At 38.7% G+C, this 15,215-nt stretch overlaps 1 protein-coding gene across 4 annotated transcripts in view; it reads right to left on the reverse strand.

Moving 5' to 3' along the window:
* The window catches only part of CADPS (calcium dependent secretion activator), a 393,346-nt gene that overhangs the window by 126,043 nt on the left and 252,088 nt on the right, over positions 1-15,215 (reverse strand). For 2 of the 4 annotated variants that reach the window (XM_063291525.1, XM_063291523.1), the window contains exons 14-17: positions 12,773-12,874; positions 11,218-11,281; positions 9,800-9,923; positions 6,575-6,592 (exon numbers count right to left, since the gene is read on the reverse strand). In XM_063291525.1, the coding sequence (XP_063147595.1) occupies positions 6,575-6,592; positions 9,800-9,923; positions 11,218-11,281; positions 12,773-12,874 (308 nt within the window). The remainder of the gene's footprint in view (positions 1-6,574; positions 6,593-9,799; positions 9,924-11,217; positions 11,282-12,772; positions 12,875-15,215) is intronic. The other 2 variants (XM_063291524.1, XM_063291526.1) reach the window with 1 other exon arrangement.

The following is a 15,215-nucleotide window of genomic DNA, read 5'->3' on the forward strand; positions in this document are numbered from 1 at the left end:
GTCCAACAAGCAATCTGTACACTCCATGTCCATGCAAAAAGCAAGTAAACTGTAGAACAAAGATGCAACCATCCTCCTTGACACTATGAACAAACAGCCGAATGCCACATCTGCTGTAGGAACAAACAAACAGCTGATTCTAGTTTTCCAGTTCAGATTTACTTCTTTAACTGGAAGTAAATCTCTTCACTCACCAAAAGCATGAATTCTGGCTGGAAGCTTAAGGGCATATCTTTGTACAGATAATGCTTCAAATATTCTGACAATATCTACAACTTCAAGATCACCATTATACCTCTATCAATCAAGTCTGCGATATTCCCATGTGTTTAAATTGTGATGAATTTTTTAAAATGCGTGTTTTCTACGCAATATATATATTAGGGTCAGTGACAGGTTTTATAGTTTATTATTTTTTCTCCTTTTTTTCCTGCAAAAAACCTGCACCAGCTTATATTCCAAACAAAGCAAGTCCCATTTTTTTACTGACCAAGGAAGGAACAAAGAAAATTTTAAACACTAAAATAACTATTCCTGCATCAAAACATAAAAGATATGGACTTTGCTGTTCTAGTTGGCATTCCTGTCTCTTTAGCACTCCCCACAACAGAAAAAGGTTTAGCAATTCAGTCTTTTGGCCTTCCTCTCCATAATGTTGCAGTAGCTTCACAAAATCATGATGGTAGAACTGAAAGTCTCCTTCCTGCCTGAGCCATAAAACAAACAAACAAACAAACAAAAACAAACAAACAAACAGATCCAGGCTGTAAGCAGGAACTTAATTTAGGAAAGTTTTCCCAAGCCTGACTTGGCCACTGGAAGCTTGTTAAAACTGATCTCACAGGAAACTAAAATCAACAAGCCAGCATCCCTGGCCTCCTAATGTTCCATTTCATTAAGCAGAGGTAGAACTGAAAGGCTGCAGAGTCCAACAGGTCAAGGCAGGCCATGATCTGTGAAGGGCAATTCACATTTCCCCACTGCAACCTCTGAATTCTGCCCTTATTTTATGTAATGGAGTTGTACTGTCTCTACTTTATATTAATTATGATCAAATAGGATTGGCGACCACCATAAGTATCTAGTCATTTATCTACCTTCTAAGATAAGGGCATGTTGAGATAAAAGCTTCCCATATCCTCCCTTCTGCCATTCTGGACTCTACAAAATTCACTGAGGAGGTTGACCGAGTTCAGTAAGCAATATTAAAATTCAGGTCTCTAAGTGGCACACTGCTAGTTTTACATCGATCCCTATCAGCCATCATGAGAAAAACAGGTCTGCAGATTTAAACTGCACTGAAACAGGGCACCTGATCTCTGATCTTTGACAACCCTTTTAACAATGGCAGAGCACAGTTTCCATTTTACTCTCATAATCTCCCTGCTGAATCAGGTCAAAAGTCCATCTCACACTGTTATTTTCTAATAACTGCTATTCAGAGAAAAATGCTTCTAATCCTGGAGAGAGCATATAGGCATGACTAATAGCCATTCTTATCCTCCCTGATCTCCTTTGGAATTCACCTAAATTAATGGCCAAACTCCATCTTCTTGTTGCAGATTTCCTGTTACTGCAGGGCTGGGCAGGTAGGACTGCATTTGCAAGACCCATTTCTGGGGCAGACTGGTGAAATGGCAGCAGCAACATTTCATCTGAACAAGGAAGGGAAAGTCAACAGAAGGCACCTAGAAGGTCAACCCAGACCTTGACAAGTACCCTAAAATTGGCTTGAAAAAGGCAGTTTAGGATATTTTTCAGGCTTTTGAGAGCATTTTAAGAGTGGGGAGGGAGCAATTTTGCCCTGCTCTTTCTGCTGACCCCCCCCCCAGAAGGATAGGAGTACAAATTACCCACTCCTTGAACTAGTGACATTGACAGGGGGAGAGTAAAGAAATCAAGGTGGCAGATGAGCCCATGATCAAAAACTCACACTTCTGTATGCCCACGCAGCACTGATGCATATAAAAAAGGGGTGGAGCTTTGATTGCACGGTGGCAACTGCCCTCTTGACTTTTTTTGACCACCCCCACAGATGCCCCTGCTTGAAACATCAGCTATCCCTATTGCAAAGCAACCCCGAACTGTGCAGGGAAGTCTCTCGCCATTGCTTGATCCAGAACCTGAGTATCATGAGAAAGGGAGAAGAATCTCTCTCTAGTCATCTTCATAGCAATGTGGGTGAGGAAAGGGCAGATTGGAGAGAGGGACTCTTCTTGCCTCTTGTGGCTAGGTCTGTACCTGTTGAGAAACACACCAACCTTCATGAAAGTTTGTTGCCTGCACAGCCCCACCCTAACCCCACCCAATCAAGTCACATACACTAAAAACTATGAGGGCTCCAATGTGTATTAGTAACTATGGAATCCTTCTGAGGACAGCATTTTTGAGTGGGTCCCAAGTGATTAGCATTCAACAGAGAGACATTTTCCAAAGATGCTGAAGCCAGAGGACAATCACACCCCCAAGAGTGCGGCCACAATCCAACTCTGCCACCAGCTTTAAATACGTTTTAGCGTTTGAATTTGCCAGCAGCTGTGCATTTCTTCCAGACATCTGTGGTGACCTAGATGAAAAATACATTTCAGAGCTATTTGGCATTTCAATCCTGCAGCTATCCAGGGGGTCTGGTTGAGTGCAACTTCCGTTGTGACGTCTTTGGGCAACTTCCACTGCGTATGTCTATATGTGCATCAGGAAAACCAGATAAGAGAATGAAGAGGGTGGAGGCGTTGAGCAATAGAACAGCCCAAAGCAAAATGGCCATAGCGGCTAGCCTTATCAAGTTGCCCTCAAAATACAAAACATGTGACCTCTAGATTGGATTGTGCTGTTGACACCAATTGACAACTTTCATCCATTCTTGGCAATTGTTTTTTTCTAAATGAATTTGTAGAAACAGCAACAAAAAAATATTTTTGAAGGCAATCTGGGAGGATCTGTGCATCTTTCCCTGCAGCTCTGCAACATGCACCACCATAGTAATTAAAATACCCCTGCTGATTCCCTGCTGATGCCAGCAAGTGCATAGCAATGTCTCCTGCCAAACACTGGCATGAGATGTAATTGCCTCATTCTACGTTACAAAGGCAGTGGGGAGTAGGAAGAACATCAAATGGCTACATTGTGAAAGTCCAAACTTCAGCCCATCTTTATTGCTTCGAGGATAAAATTACTCACTTAACTTTGCCTTTTTATTTATGCGGATATGTGTTCTAAACAGATCTAGCTTCCTAGGGCTGGTTTACACTAGCTGTTGGCCTCAGAGTCAATAGCTTCAGAAAGCACAGGGCTGGCTGGGTGGCTGGCTAGCGTACAGGAGGAATGGGTAGTGCTTCTGCAGAGGTGTATGCGAACAGGCAACTCCACAGAGGAACTGTCAAACAAATTGCTGTGATGTCTACTGGGAGTTTTAAAACATGTCCCCCATGATCGTAGAAGTCATGGTTGCTGTGCATAAATCTCTGTCCAAGTGATTATTCGGCCATCCATATATTTACCCCAAAGAATTACTGATAAGCTACTAACATCCTAAGTATTCAGGACACATGAGGACATTTAGGAAATTACAACACCTCTGGAAAGCTGATTTCCCTTTCCAAGCATTATTCATTACTGTCCTTTACTAGAGATTTTCCCCTGGTGACTGTGCAGAGTCTCTTTTCTTTCTCTTCAGTAGCTGAGTTGTTTGTATTTTGGGATGTGGATTTCCACATGAGTTAAGTAAGAAGAGCCCACTTCGATAGTGCAGGAGCTTTGTACTCTCCGTACGGGTTGCCCTGAAGCAGTAAGTTGTGAATTCAAGGTAATGGCAATGAGATGAATGGAGATGATTTATCCTTGCCTACCATTAGCCAGGGATAGCAAATCAAGTATCTCTACCGAAGGAAAGAAAAATACTGTCTGAGACAAAGTACAACTGAAAAAAGCCAGGGGTGGTGGCTCTTCTGAAGGAGTTTGTCATAGCATCAGTGAATTTGGCACTGCCCTTGACATGGTTCTGCCTATAACTTGGCCTCTGCTTATCTTTTATATTGTAAATTACAGTAATGCAGATATGGCTTACACAGGGGCTTCCATTTTATTACAGGAGAAGTGACGATGGTTTATATAACACAACACAGTGGTACCTTTCTCCTGACTGTAGAACAGGACAAATGATGGAGAAATGAGAGTAGCTATATCTCCATTCATAAATGGCCCTGGGTCAAGTCGGTGGAGATCTGTTACATTATAGATTTTGGCTGCATCCTGGTTTATTCCATTCTAGCATGCAGGTGGTTATTTGCAACTAATCAATGCCTCCTTACTTCTCCAAACAATGTGTGTGGGTGTGTGCATGTGTTTGTGCACACACGCACACAAACACATTTCCATACTTATGCACACACGCACACACACACAATTCCATACAATTTTACCATGGCAAAATTAGAAATACATGTGCACCCACATTCACATATACAAAGAGTATTCTATAATACAAATTCTAATCCAGTATAAACCACTCTAAAATCACTCATAACAAATTCTGACCAGTCCAGAAGAACACTCTCAAAATCTGCTGTACTTCAACAAGATACCTTGCATTTCTTTGCAGAATAAATATAATCAACATTCAAATTACTAGGGAATTCTAGTCACTAAATTGTTCAGATAGTGGTATGAAATATTTTATGAGAACTGCCCTAAAGGTGGCTAAAATGAAAATTTTCCAAATAAACAATGTTCTCTAAAATTCCACATTATATGGAAATCTTCCCCATTACATTGTATGATATCCACAGACTAGAGGTTTGGAAACAAACGCATGCAGGATATAGTTTTAGAAATCCATACAAACTTCCCTAATGTTAGGTCCAATTCTTTAACTTCCTTAAGGTTTTCAGTGCTGAGGCCTCTGGACTACAAATTAAGTTAACAGGGATATCTGCAGGGCATGGTCAAAAAAGTCAAGATTGTGGCTGCAGTGGAGTGATTAAGACTCCACACTGTGCCTTTATTTCTGTCACGACTTTTTTGACCATACCTTGCAGACACCCCTCTAAGCTAAATGCAAGGACAAATAAATAACGCTATATTAATATGGCTTGAAGATGAGTAATCCGTAGAAGTAGCTTCCGTATATTACTGTGGACACTGAAACTCTAGAGATGGATGATTCTCATAGGCAATGTTGATATTAACCATTCCAGACATAACCAGTGAATTTTCAGAAATAAAGATAGTCTAGTGACCTGGATAGTCAGGTTTATTGACGTATTTATGATTCACAGCTATAGCTCCATTATCTTGGTCTTTTTGTGAGGTATGCCTGTGAAGGCTATTTCCTCATAATTGCCTCTTTATTTTTGCAGATGTACATCCATGTCCAGTGCCAATCCACCCATCATTTAATCAGATGGAGGCATTTTTACAGGTCAGGATGTCTGATCCTGTGGGGGTCACCACTAATCATGCGCACTGTCTATATCTAGACATGGATGACGGCAGAACATCTAGCACTTTCCTTCTCTGACACATGTTAGCAGTATAAATTGCACATAGCTGTGGAGACTTGCTTAAAATGTGATTGCTTATGGGAATGGCAAGTCAGGGTGCTTTTATTTGTTACAGCCTTTTGAGGGGGATAAGTCATTGCTCAGTTGAATGGGGTATATTACTATTCATTTCAGTTACACCATGCTACTTGTACAATATTGGTTGTTGTGGTGTCAGGGCATGCCTGTGAAATTAAAAATAAAATTCATACTAAACAATTTGCAGCTATTTCTCTCAAATATGACCTGCAGAAAAATTGGCCACAAAATTCTGTTTATTTTTTCTTTCAAAAAGTTATTCCTTCCAAAACAGTTCAAAGCTGAGATGATCTCTGGTCAGAAAACATGAAGAAAAGGCTAAGAGGAAAAGCTAAAATCAACAGTTAAGATTTTAAGACATTTCAGATGAGTATTTCTTATATGCAGAAGTCATGAAAAAGGTCTTAGAAATTTGGAGAGCATTAAAGGTTTTTATCTGAACTGCTTCCTTGCTTTATTACATCACCACATTACAAACAAAAAAAAAATTACGACAAACATGACTTCTCTCTGTGTTGTTAGTTACACATTAACAAGAAAACCATTCTACCCAAATGGGCCAAAAACAGAAGGTATGAAAAACAAAAATGAGAATTAGTTTATATATCAAACAGTTTGAACAAAAAGCCAGATTGTTAATAGTCTGGGGCACCAAAATGTAAGAGGCTTTGTGTGCATGAGTGTGTGTATGTGTACTTGCATGTGTGTGTGCGTGTGAACAAACAGCTTCTTTGTTAGACTGTATCTCACTCCTAGGAAAACTGCATTGTTATTTCTGTTTAACTAACTTTACTTAGGGGGAAAAGAACATCACCAGTTACATGAATTAAGACAGCACAAATTAACTCCTTAAGGATTACTGCAACTCCAACGTTTCTCTATGCGGAGTACATATCTTAAGGAGCTTTGAAAAGGAAAACAAAGATATATAGATATAGATATAGATATAAAACTCAACAATCCTAGCAATTTATAATGCATATACAGTTGTTCACCTGCATCCTTTTGATTCTCTATATGAAAGAGAGAGAAAGCAACAAGGAGAAAAGAGAGAAACAAGAACAGATATGCAGAATTAATGAGCAAGTGGATCAAAAATGCCCCCAGTTATGTGTGATACATGACATTCACAAAGAAAAGAAGTTGCCCAATCTCTCCCGCCACCCAGAAGCATGGGGATCATAATACCATGAGTCTTGCCAAGAAAGGATTTAATTATTGTGCAAAGAAAAATAAATGGGTGCTGAAGTGGTTTCGCTCTGCGAACACATACTGCGCATTAGATCGGCAAAATATGTTCTGTTCAAAGGTTGCTCTTGAAAGAAGCTAAAATAGCATTCTGCTTGAGAAATAACAGACAAGAGACGGGAAAGATCTAATGTCCAACGAGGACGCTTCTTGGTGGTTTTATGCAGAGGTTGTTACAAACTTTAGAGACCAAAAACATCAGGGAAAGAGGGGTTGGCTTTCCCCCCAGGTTTTGCAGCTGAACTCTAGCTTGGTGCTCCCGGGCGTGTTGGCTCCCTTTTGATTGTGTACCAGTGACAAGTGTTTACAAATTGGGGTTACACATAAGCAAAGTAAAAATGCATTCAGGTCACAGACAGAAAGAAGAACGGAAAAAACTCACAGACAAATTGGAGTTTGTCACAAACAAAAACGGCTGATTCTTTTCTAACCTGGTTTTTAGGCTGATAAAAAGTGACTTGACTTCTCACACTGGGACTTTCACAGACAGAAGCAACAGACAAGCCAATGCTAAAAGACTCAAAGCGAGGAAAATGAGTTGGTTTGGCTCTGGATTGGACTGAGGAAATGGAAACGGAAAAGAGCGAAGGCAGCATGGAGAGGTGGAAGGAAGGTACTCACGAATGGTTAAATCCATCACTTGAGAGGCCAAGCAGAAGACAGGATGCTCATACATTTCTCTCTTTTTCCCTATAAAAGAGGATTTGGGCATGCAAGAGGCTTAAGTCAGAGGTAAAGAGGTTATAGGTCATAGGTCAGAGGAAAACTGTACATTAGCTTTAAAGGAAAGTAGCCGTAGAGTATTCGGGGATACACACAGGATCAAAATTAAAATTAAAAAAAAAAAGAGATTTAAAATTGGGTGTTTACTGGATTAACCATTCAGCATGCTCATGAGTCACAAAAGAGATTGTGCCCATGATTCTAAAGGTTTGTTCTGAATTCTTTGTAGGAATATAATGATCAGAACATCATGAACAGGAGGTAATAGAATTCTGTCGATTTGAGGCTCCGAGATACTAAGGCGTTTAGCCTTTAGTATCTAAGGTTTTCACAGGTATTTCTTCATAAACATAGCCTCAGACAGCATTGCTGATCATTGTTACTTCTCTTAATTTTAATGCACTCTGGCTATTGAGACTGAAGGAGGCATTTGATTTCCAAATGAGTAGACTCCGCTCAGGAAACAGATTGCACAATATATATAATATATATTTAAAGTTAAGAACAATTAAAAAAGCAACTCCTGATGAGTGGACTATGCTCATGAGAGAAAACCTGAGGCATGCAACTTGCGGATGTTGGGTTGTTTGAATTAACAATCCCAGCATGCTTTGAAACTGACGCAACCACTTTTTCTAGAGGCAACAGAGAAAAGTGGCTGAACCAACCACGAACAAGGAAAAGGAGAAGCAGAAGAGAGCAGGTAGTGTGGGATGAAGTACTTCTCTGAAAACAACAGCTGGATTAAAAAAAAAAAGGAGAGAGAAAAAAACTAAAAAAAAAAGTTTGTTGCTTCAAAGTTTCCCAGACCTAAAAAGTCACAGTGCCAAAAAAGAGGGCAGAGAATTAACACAATCAGGAAGAATTGAGGCACAAAAGGAAAGTACACGCTAACTGTTCTAGGTTTTGGGAAATGAATGCATTTTTACTTACAGATCATAAAGTTTGTTTTTGCATAGATAGATCTGAAAGAAGAGAGCACAGCTTACCGACAAAGTTAGAGAGTGTCATACAGAGACCTGGGGAGCCCAGTGTCCACTCAAGAGGAAAATAATAAGCCCAAAGCAGCTTTTCAACAGGAGTTCTCCCATGTCCTCATGAAGCAGATTTAAACATTGAAATTTGTAACAGAGTTCACCAATTAAAACCCGTGAAGTAGAATGCTTTGATAAATTGCTTGATAGCACAGCACTCAAGAGACCTGCGTTCCTTCTCTATTTTCACTGCTCATTACCGAGTCAAGAGTTGATAAACATCCTTTTAGTGCCCAATTCTTAAGCGTTTCTCACTGGATGCATAACAATGAATTCATTACCACTGGTACACAATTTGCATTGTCAATGGGGGAAAAACATTGAAAGAGAGAGGAAGTATATCAGTGTACAGACCCTGGAAATATGTGACTTATCACAATAATCCAGTCCTTCTGACAAGCAAGGACTAGAAGGAAGAAATTGGATAGTGACATTCATTCGGCTAGTGTTATTCCTCGAAGTGAATACAGTAAAGCTTCATGGCTCATGTAGGACAAGAAACCACAATCCATATTGCATGATTCAAGTTTCACATTTTACAGCACGACATTTAACCAGAGTTTTACATTACTATTCAGCAACAACAAAGTAACAATGAAAACCGATGAATGCATAAAAATCTATTCGCATGTATAATTAGATTCCTGCCAAAAGCGTATCTTCAAGCAAGTTTTAAAATGTCTTTTTGATGGCTACATGTGTCTCTGGTCACTAATTGTTATTCTTCCCTAATGTAAAAGGTCAGCAATATCAGCTGCAGCAAATTTAGAGTGACAAGAATGAGATCTGATGCAAGCACAAGGCCAACTGACTTGACAGGAGCTGCTACACAGAAAGGGAAGGTGGCAAACATTATCCAGGAAAAAATAGACATTTTTAATTAGCTTCTAAAAAAAATGAGTACCATGCAAACATTTCTGAGTTTCTGCTCATTCAACTGTCCGATGAACCCAACTGACTCCAGCAATGATATGTTGATTTTACTCTTTTTTGGGGGGGAGGGAGAAATATATGCTGGACTTTGGGGAGCAAACATGATTACTGCTCTATGCAAGATTATTCTATTCTCCATTTCACTTTCTTTTTTAAAAAAAATCTACTACGTCTACTTATCTGGTAATAATATATCCTGATTATCTTTCTTTTAATGCAGCTTTTAAAATCTTCTTCTCTGAGAGGACACTAACATTGAAGTTGATAATTAAATTACCTTACCTTCAATTTTTGCATATTCTGAGAGCCGAGTATAGTTAGTCAATGCAGCTTGTTCTAAGCATTTACGGATGACAGCTTTTACCTCCTCTTGAGGGACAGGAGTAACTATGTCTTTCATCAAAACCTTGATATAAGAAGCATCGATTTATTATGTCATCTTGATTTTTATTATTTTTAAAATATATTTTATCTACCCTCCCAATGCCCTTTGTCTCCCTCTCCTGGCCAGAACAAACACAGCAATTGCCTAATCCATTGCTCTTTGGAACTTCTGGACTTGATCACTGAGGCCCACAGTTCTGGTTTTGCTATTTATATTTTGAAACACTGCATGGAAGGACTCAAAAAATGGCTAAGGATGTGCAAGAGGTCTTCACACAGTTTATAAAGTGTCTACATGGCATCTCAAAGTCACAGTTTTCTTCCCCCTTTACTAAGATCAATTTTTGACTATATTTGGAAATTAATTCCAAAGGAGGAATGTTCTTCTACTGCAACATAATATAGCAATATCATCTAATTATACCAGTTGATGAAACTCAAGCCACAATAAATATTATAGTTTTTAAGATGCTACAGGACTGTGTGGTTTTTAAATGTAATGTATCTGGTATTTACAGTTTCAAGGAATTATATGACTATGAAATCAGCCTTGCATATGGCATTAAATACAGACCAACAAAGAAGTCACAGCTCCATTAGATAAACTGCCAAAGATTGTATGATAAGCATACAGATTGATTTTGTATGATTTATAGAATGTTTTAATTATATGCAACAATAATTTAGAATATCAAACTTCCAAATGTAATTTCCATATGCTGATGATTTGAATGAAATCCATGTTGCGCAAGCCAAACTCTACTTGTGCAACTACCTGTACTCTCCCCAGATCAGCTTCAGAGGGTCTCCTAAACCTCTAGAATGGATTTCCAGAGTGGGCTGCAGATGAAGGGAACAGTTGTCTCCTCAGTGTATTTCTGACAAAAGCAGCCTTCACTTTCCACAGTTCAATGATAGCTTTTATTTTTAGGAGAAAAGTAGCTCAACATCCTATGGCAATGCCATAATTAAAATATAACTCAATCTGTATATATGAAGCTTCATTGAATGGGCATATCAGTTACTTCAGATACAAATGAACTGCTGGGAAGACCAAAAGACCAAGCAGCCTGAGTAAGTCCAACCATGTAAACTAATATATAGTATACCTCAGGCTGAAAGTAGGTTGAATGAAATCATATACAACAGGAGAAGAAACACCTCTCCCAATCATCATTGTCAAGGGGATGAAAAGGCAAACTGACTTCCTATCTCCAAACCAATATAATCCAAACCCATTTAAATCCTACTAGATGAAAATGGCCAAGTACGGAAACCAGGTCACGGCACTAACCTTTCAACAATCTTATGCTTACCCGTTCCAGGAGCGATAGAGTGGCTTTTAAAGCACCTTCTGGTCGGCCAAATGGGAAGCAATACCTAGAGTAAATACATAGTTTTAAATATATTTTTCCCACATATTACTTTATATAGTCACATCAATTTGATAAAACAAGCAGCTTTCCCTGACTACTCAAAGTGAGGATAATTTTCTTCTGAATTCCTGTAGCAGCAAGCACTGGCTTAAATGGAACTACAGTACTGAAGTTGAACATTTAAGTTAATGCCCTTTAAGAAAAATCCAGAATATAGCAATGAATCTAGAGGATGTGTAAGTCTCAGATAAACTGAAATCATGGTTGAACTAATGAAATGAGCTTTTGGGGGTAGATCCAGCATTACTTCAATATAATTATACAATTACAATTTTATTTATTGAGACCATGGAGTGCTATTATCATTCCAATAAATACAAACAATATTGATTAATTCCCCAAATTAGCTGGGGGGTGGGGGAGGTTATGTTTTGTAGTCACAAACATTCCCTTGCTATGACATATGGAGTTATATCAGGGAGGCAACTGAGACAACTGGGGATTTCAAGTTGGAAATTACGTTTGTGGGTAGAATATTAAAAAATAGAAGTGTAGTGGGAAGGAATGCCAGCCAAGAGAATGATACTGATTTTCCTATTCTATACTGGTCTCTTTTCACTTCTTCAAAAGTAACAATTTGATTATTGCTTTCAGAGGCTGGATTTTGCACCATTGCTCATTGCTACGTTTAAGATGAGTGAGGAGCAGGGATACCTAGTATTCCTGCAACTGCATGACTGCTTCAGAGAAAATGGTCTTCTCCGTGCTTGAATCAAAGAGAGAATGTGGGGAAAAGGAGCAGACAATTGCTAGTAATAAGGAGATAGGGAAAAGGAAGCAAAAAAATAAATAAATCAGGCAACATGGTGCCAAGGGCTATATTATGTCCCCATCATTGTCCCTAGATAAAAAAAAAAGCTGTTTTGGTTTTAAAACCAAAACCCCTGAACCAAAACTTGCTCATCACCATATCATGACTTTTAATTAATAAATACTTGCACAAGTGACCAGGGAGAGACAGGGATAACCATGGGGTATGGTAAAAAAAGTCAAGATGGTGGCTTTGATGGTCTGATCAACATTTTAGTAAAACATTTGGGGCATTTCCTCTGATGGAACTGCTTTTGTCTACTGATCCAGAGAGACAAGATTCCCCCTTCCTTCTACATTCTCTCTTCTCAAGATATGCCCAAGAGGGTCACACAACCCTCTAGAGAAGATTTTTAGGTTGGGAGAGTTAGAGAATGCCCTATTTCCTAAGTGGAATTTAACTCACATACCAGTGGATTTCACCCATTGATAAATTTAACTTTAATTGGATCCCTCCGAAGCAATGGCAAGTTTTAAAGTTGAAATTGCAGTAGTTCTCTTCAAGCCTTCTGTCTAGAACTCTTAATTTTAACCATTGCTACTGCTTATGCAAGTCATGATAACTCCAACAGTTGAAATTTGGGGAGATGACTCCATATTTGGAAAATGAAATAGCAGTTATTACCTAAAATGTGTGATTTGATTTTCCAATAGCAATCGCAGCCTCTCTTTGATTTCTTCAAACCGCTCTTTTTCTTCTACTGTTACAGTTCCTATTCCATCAGGCCTGAAGAAAAAACACTATGAATAACTTGAATTATATCTCATGACTTTTATGAATCACCAGGACTGTAATCCAGAGTGTGCAATTCTTTATACTCTTAATGAAAAAATTGTGTGAATAAATAGTATGATTTCAATTCCAAACATTTGAAATTCAAATGCTGCTGGAATCTGTGGTTCAGGCCAAAGTTCTCCAGGGTTTTGCTGCATGCATAAAACTCTGAGTAGAGAATCCATCCCCTTATTTCGATTTCCTCTGTACACGATATAATCCTGATGATCAAAACACCTGGATTGCATTTATTACAGCAGTCAAGTTTATATTGAAGCCAATGAGCTAAGACAGTCAGCAATGGCTCTGCCTTTCTATGGAAACCATATTCCTTCCTCTCCATATATCAGGTTTTACAAACCATTTTGGAGATATTTTTATTATAAACAACATTTTTCACCAGGACAAGCTTAACCACCCCCACACATGAGCAGAAAATACTTGTGATCATTCATGGCAGGAGGTGTGAAACTAAAATTACTGAATATTGTAGCTTTTGAGGTTCAGCTTTTGAGGGTGCCAATCTTGGCAGTGAACTTTTGGAAGAGGTGGGGGTGGAGAGTGGCTGCTTGTATGCATCTGAAACAAGCACATGCCCAATCAACATTTTAGATGAAGGTAACAACACCCTTGAGTCACACTTGACTTGTGCAGTTTTCTTGACAGCTGTACTAAAGTGGTTTGCCATTGTTTTCTTCTCAGATGTTTTTTTGACTTCCCATTCCAGTCTAAACCTCTGGAAACCCCATGAAGTCATCAATTAGTAAGATTAAAGGTGAGAGGTGATATATAAAAAATAGGAAGAACAGTGGCTTTAATAGAAATGATTGTTTTTCCCTGGAGAAGTATCAAAGATCTTGTTAAAGTGGACAAATAATAACGTATCTTTATCATTACAAACAGCATGTATTTTCTTTTAACATGAGCAATACCTGTTGCTAATGGTGAGCTCATTAAATATTTGTCTGAACAAGTGGAGGATTTCCACTTATTTGCAAACTATGTAAGCACAAGCCAGCTAAATCCAAATGCTTTATCTTAATTGATAGTTTGATAAACAGTAGCCAGAACCAAAGATTATAATTCTGGATAAGGATGTTTGACGCTACTTTTATAATATCTAATGTATTAACATAGAACAAAATATCAGGTTTAGTGTGTAAAGTGATGGGATACTCATATTCAGGAACGTAATTTCCTAATGCCATCCCTGCAAATCCCTTATTCAAGATTGAAAAGAATGATCAAAATTCTTTGCCTTTAATAGTATGCAACCATTTGCAAGGACTTTGAAGATCATCTACTCCAACCCCCTACTCAGTCCACCATTATAGCTTCCTTGACAGTTGGCTATCCATATAGCCTCTGTTTAAACACCTCCAGCATAGGAAAATCCACCATTTCCCAAGGCAGTCTGTTTCACCGTTAAAAAGCTTTTACCACTGGGGATTATTTTCCTGATGTTTTGTGATATTTTGTTTTGTGATATTGTGATGTTTTGTGATTATTTTCCAAAGTGGGCAAAAAATGATATGGCTCGTGAAGAGAACAACACCTCCACCAACACAAGCAAACCATGGTATATAAACAGAGAGCAAGGCCCTCTTCGCACTGAAGATGTTGCCTAGTCTGGCAATGAAACGTCTGCAAGAAAACAGCAAGGCTCAGAGAGCACCAAGGACTCCACAGTTCAGCCCTGAGCTAATATTCACTTCGATTGGTATTCTCCTGATGTTTAAAAATAAAATCTCCTTCCTTGTAGGACTTTCTTGTCTACCCTTTGAAAGCAAGTGCTTTTCCTCCATAATGTTTATCTATCGATTTTGTGCATACAAAGTTAGTCCTTTGCTGGAATAAATATTATACATTTCTATTATTTATCAGTGTTTGTGTAACAAAGAGGAAGGGCCTGAGCGTATCAAAAAACATGCTTTTGTATCCCTATTCACTGCTGCCACAACATGTGTGGGTGTGTGTGAAATCTCCTGACTTCCTCAACCTGCTCTAACTCAGACCAGAAAATGAGTCAATGTGCCAGATGACAAGCAGAATTCCTCTCTACTATTGACAACCAATATGACAAGTTTTTGTGTACTCATGTGCAGTGCGTAGCTGAAAGTACCTGCTTTTTAAGCATAACGTCTTAAAACTGAACAAATGTTTTTACTTAAAGGCCTCCTCCCATGTTTGGATTAAGCTTTGTAAATCCTTGATACTAGCCTAGTTTGGCTACACAAAAGACTTGGCAAGGGATGATGAAGCTTGTAATGAACCTCCTGTCAAGGGTTAATTG

The sequence above is a fragment of the Candoia aspera genome, chromosome 2 (genome assembly GCF_035149785.1).
Source record: "Candoia aspera isolate rCanAsp1 chromosome 2, rCanAsp1.hap2, whole genome shotgun sequence".
In the NCBI taxonomy this organism is placed as follows: domain Eukaryota; kingdom Metazoa; phylum Chordata; class Lepidosauria; order Squamata; family Boidae; genus Candoia; species Candoia aspera.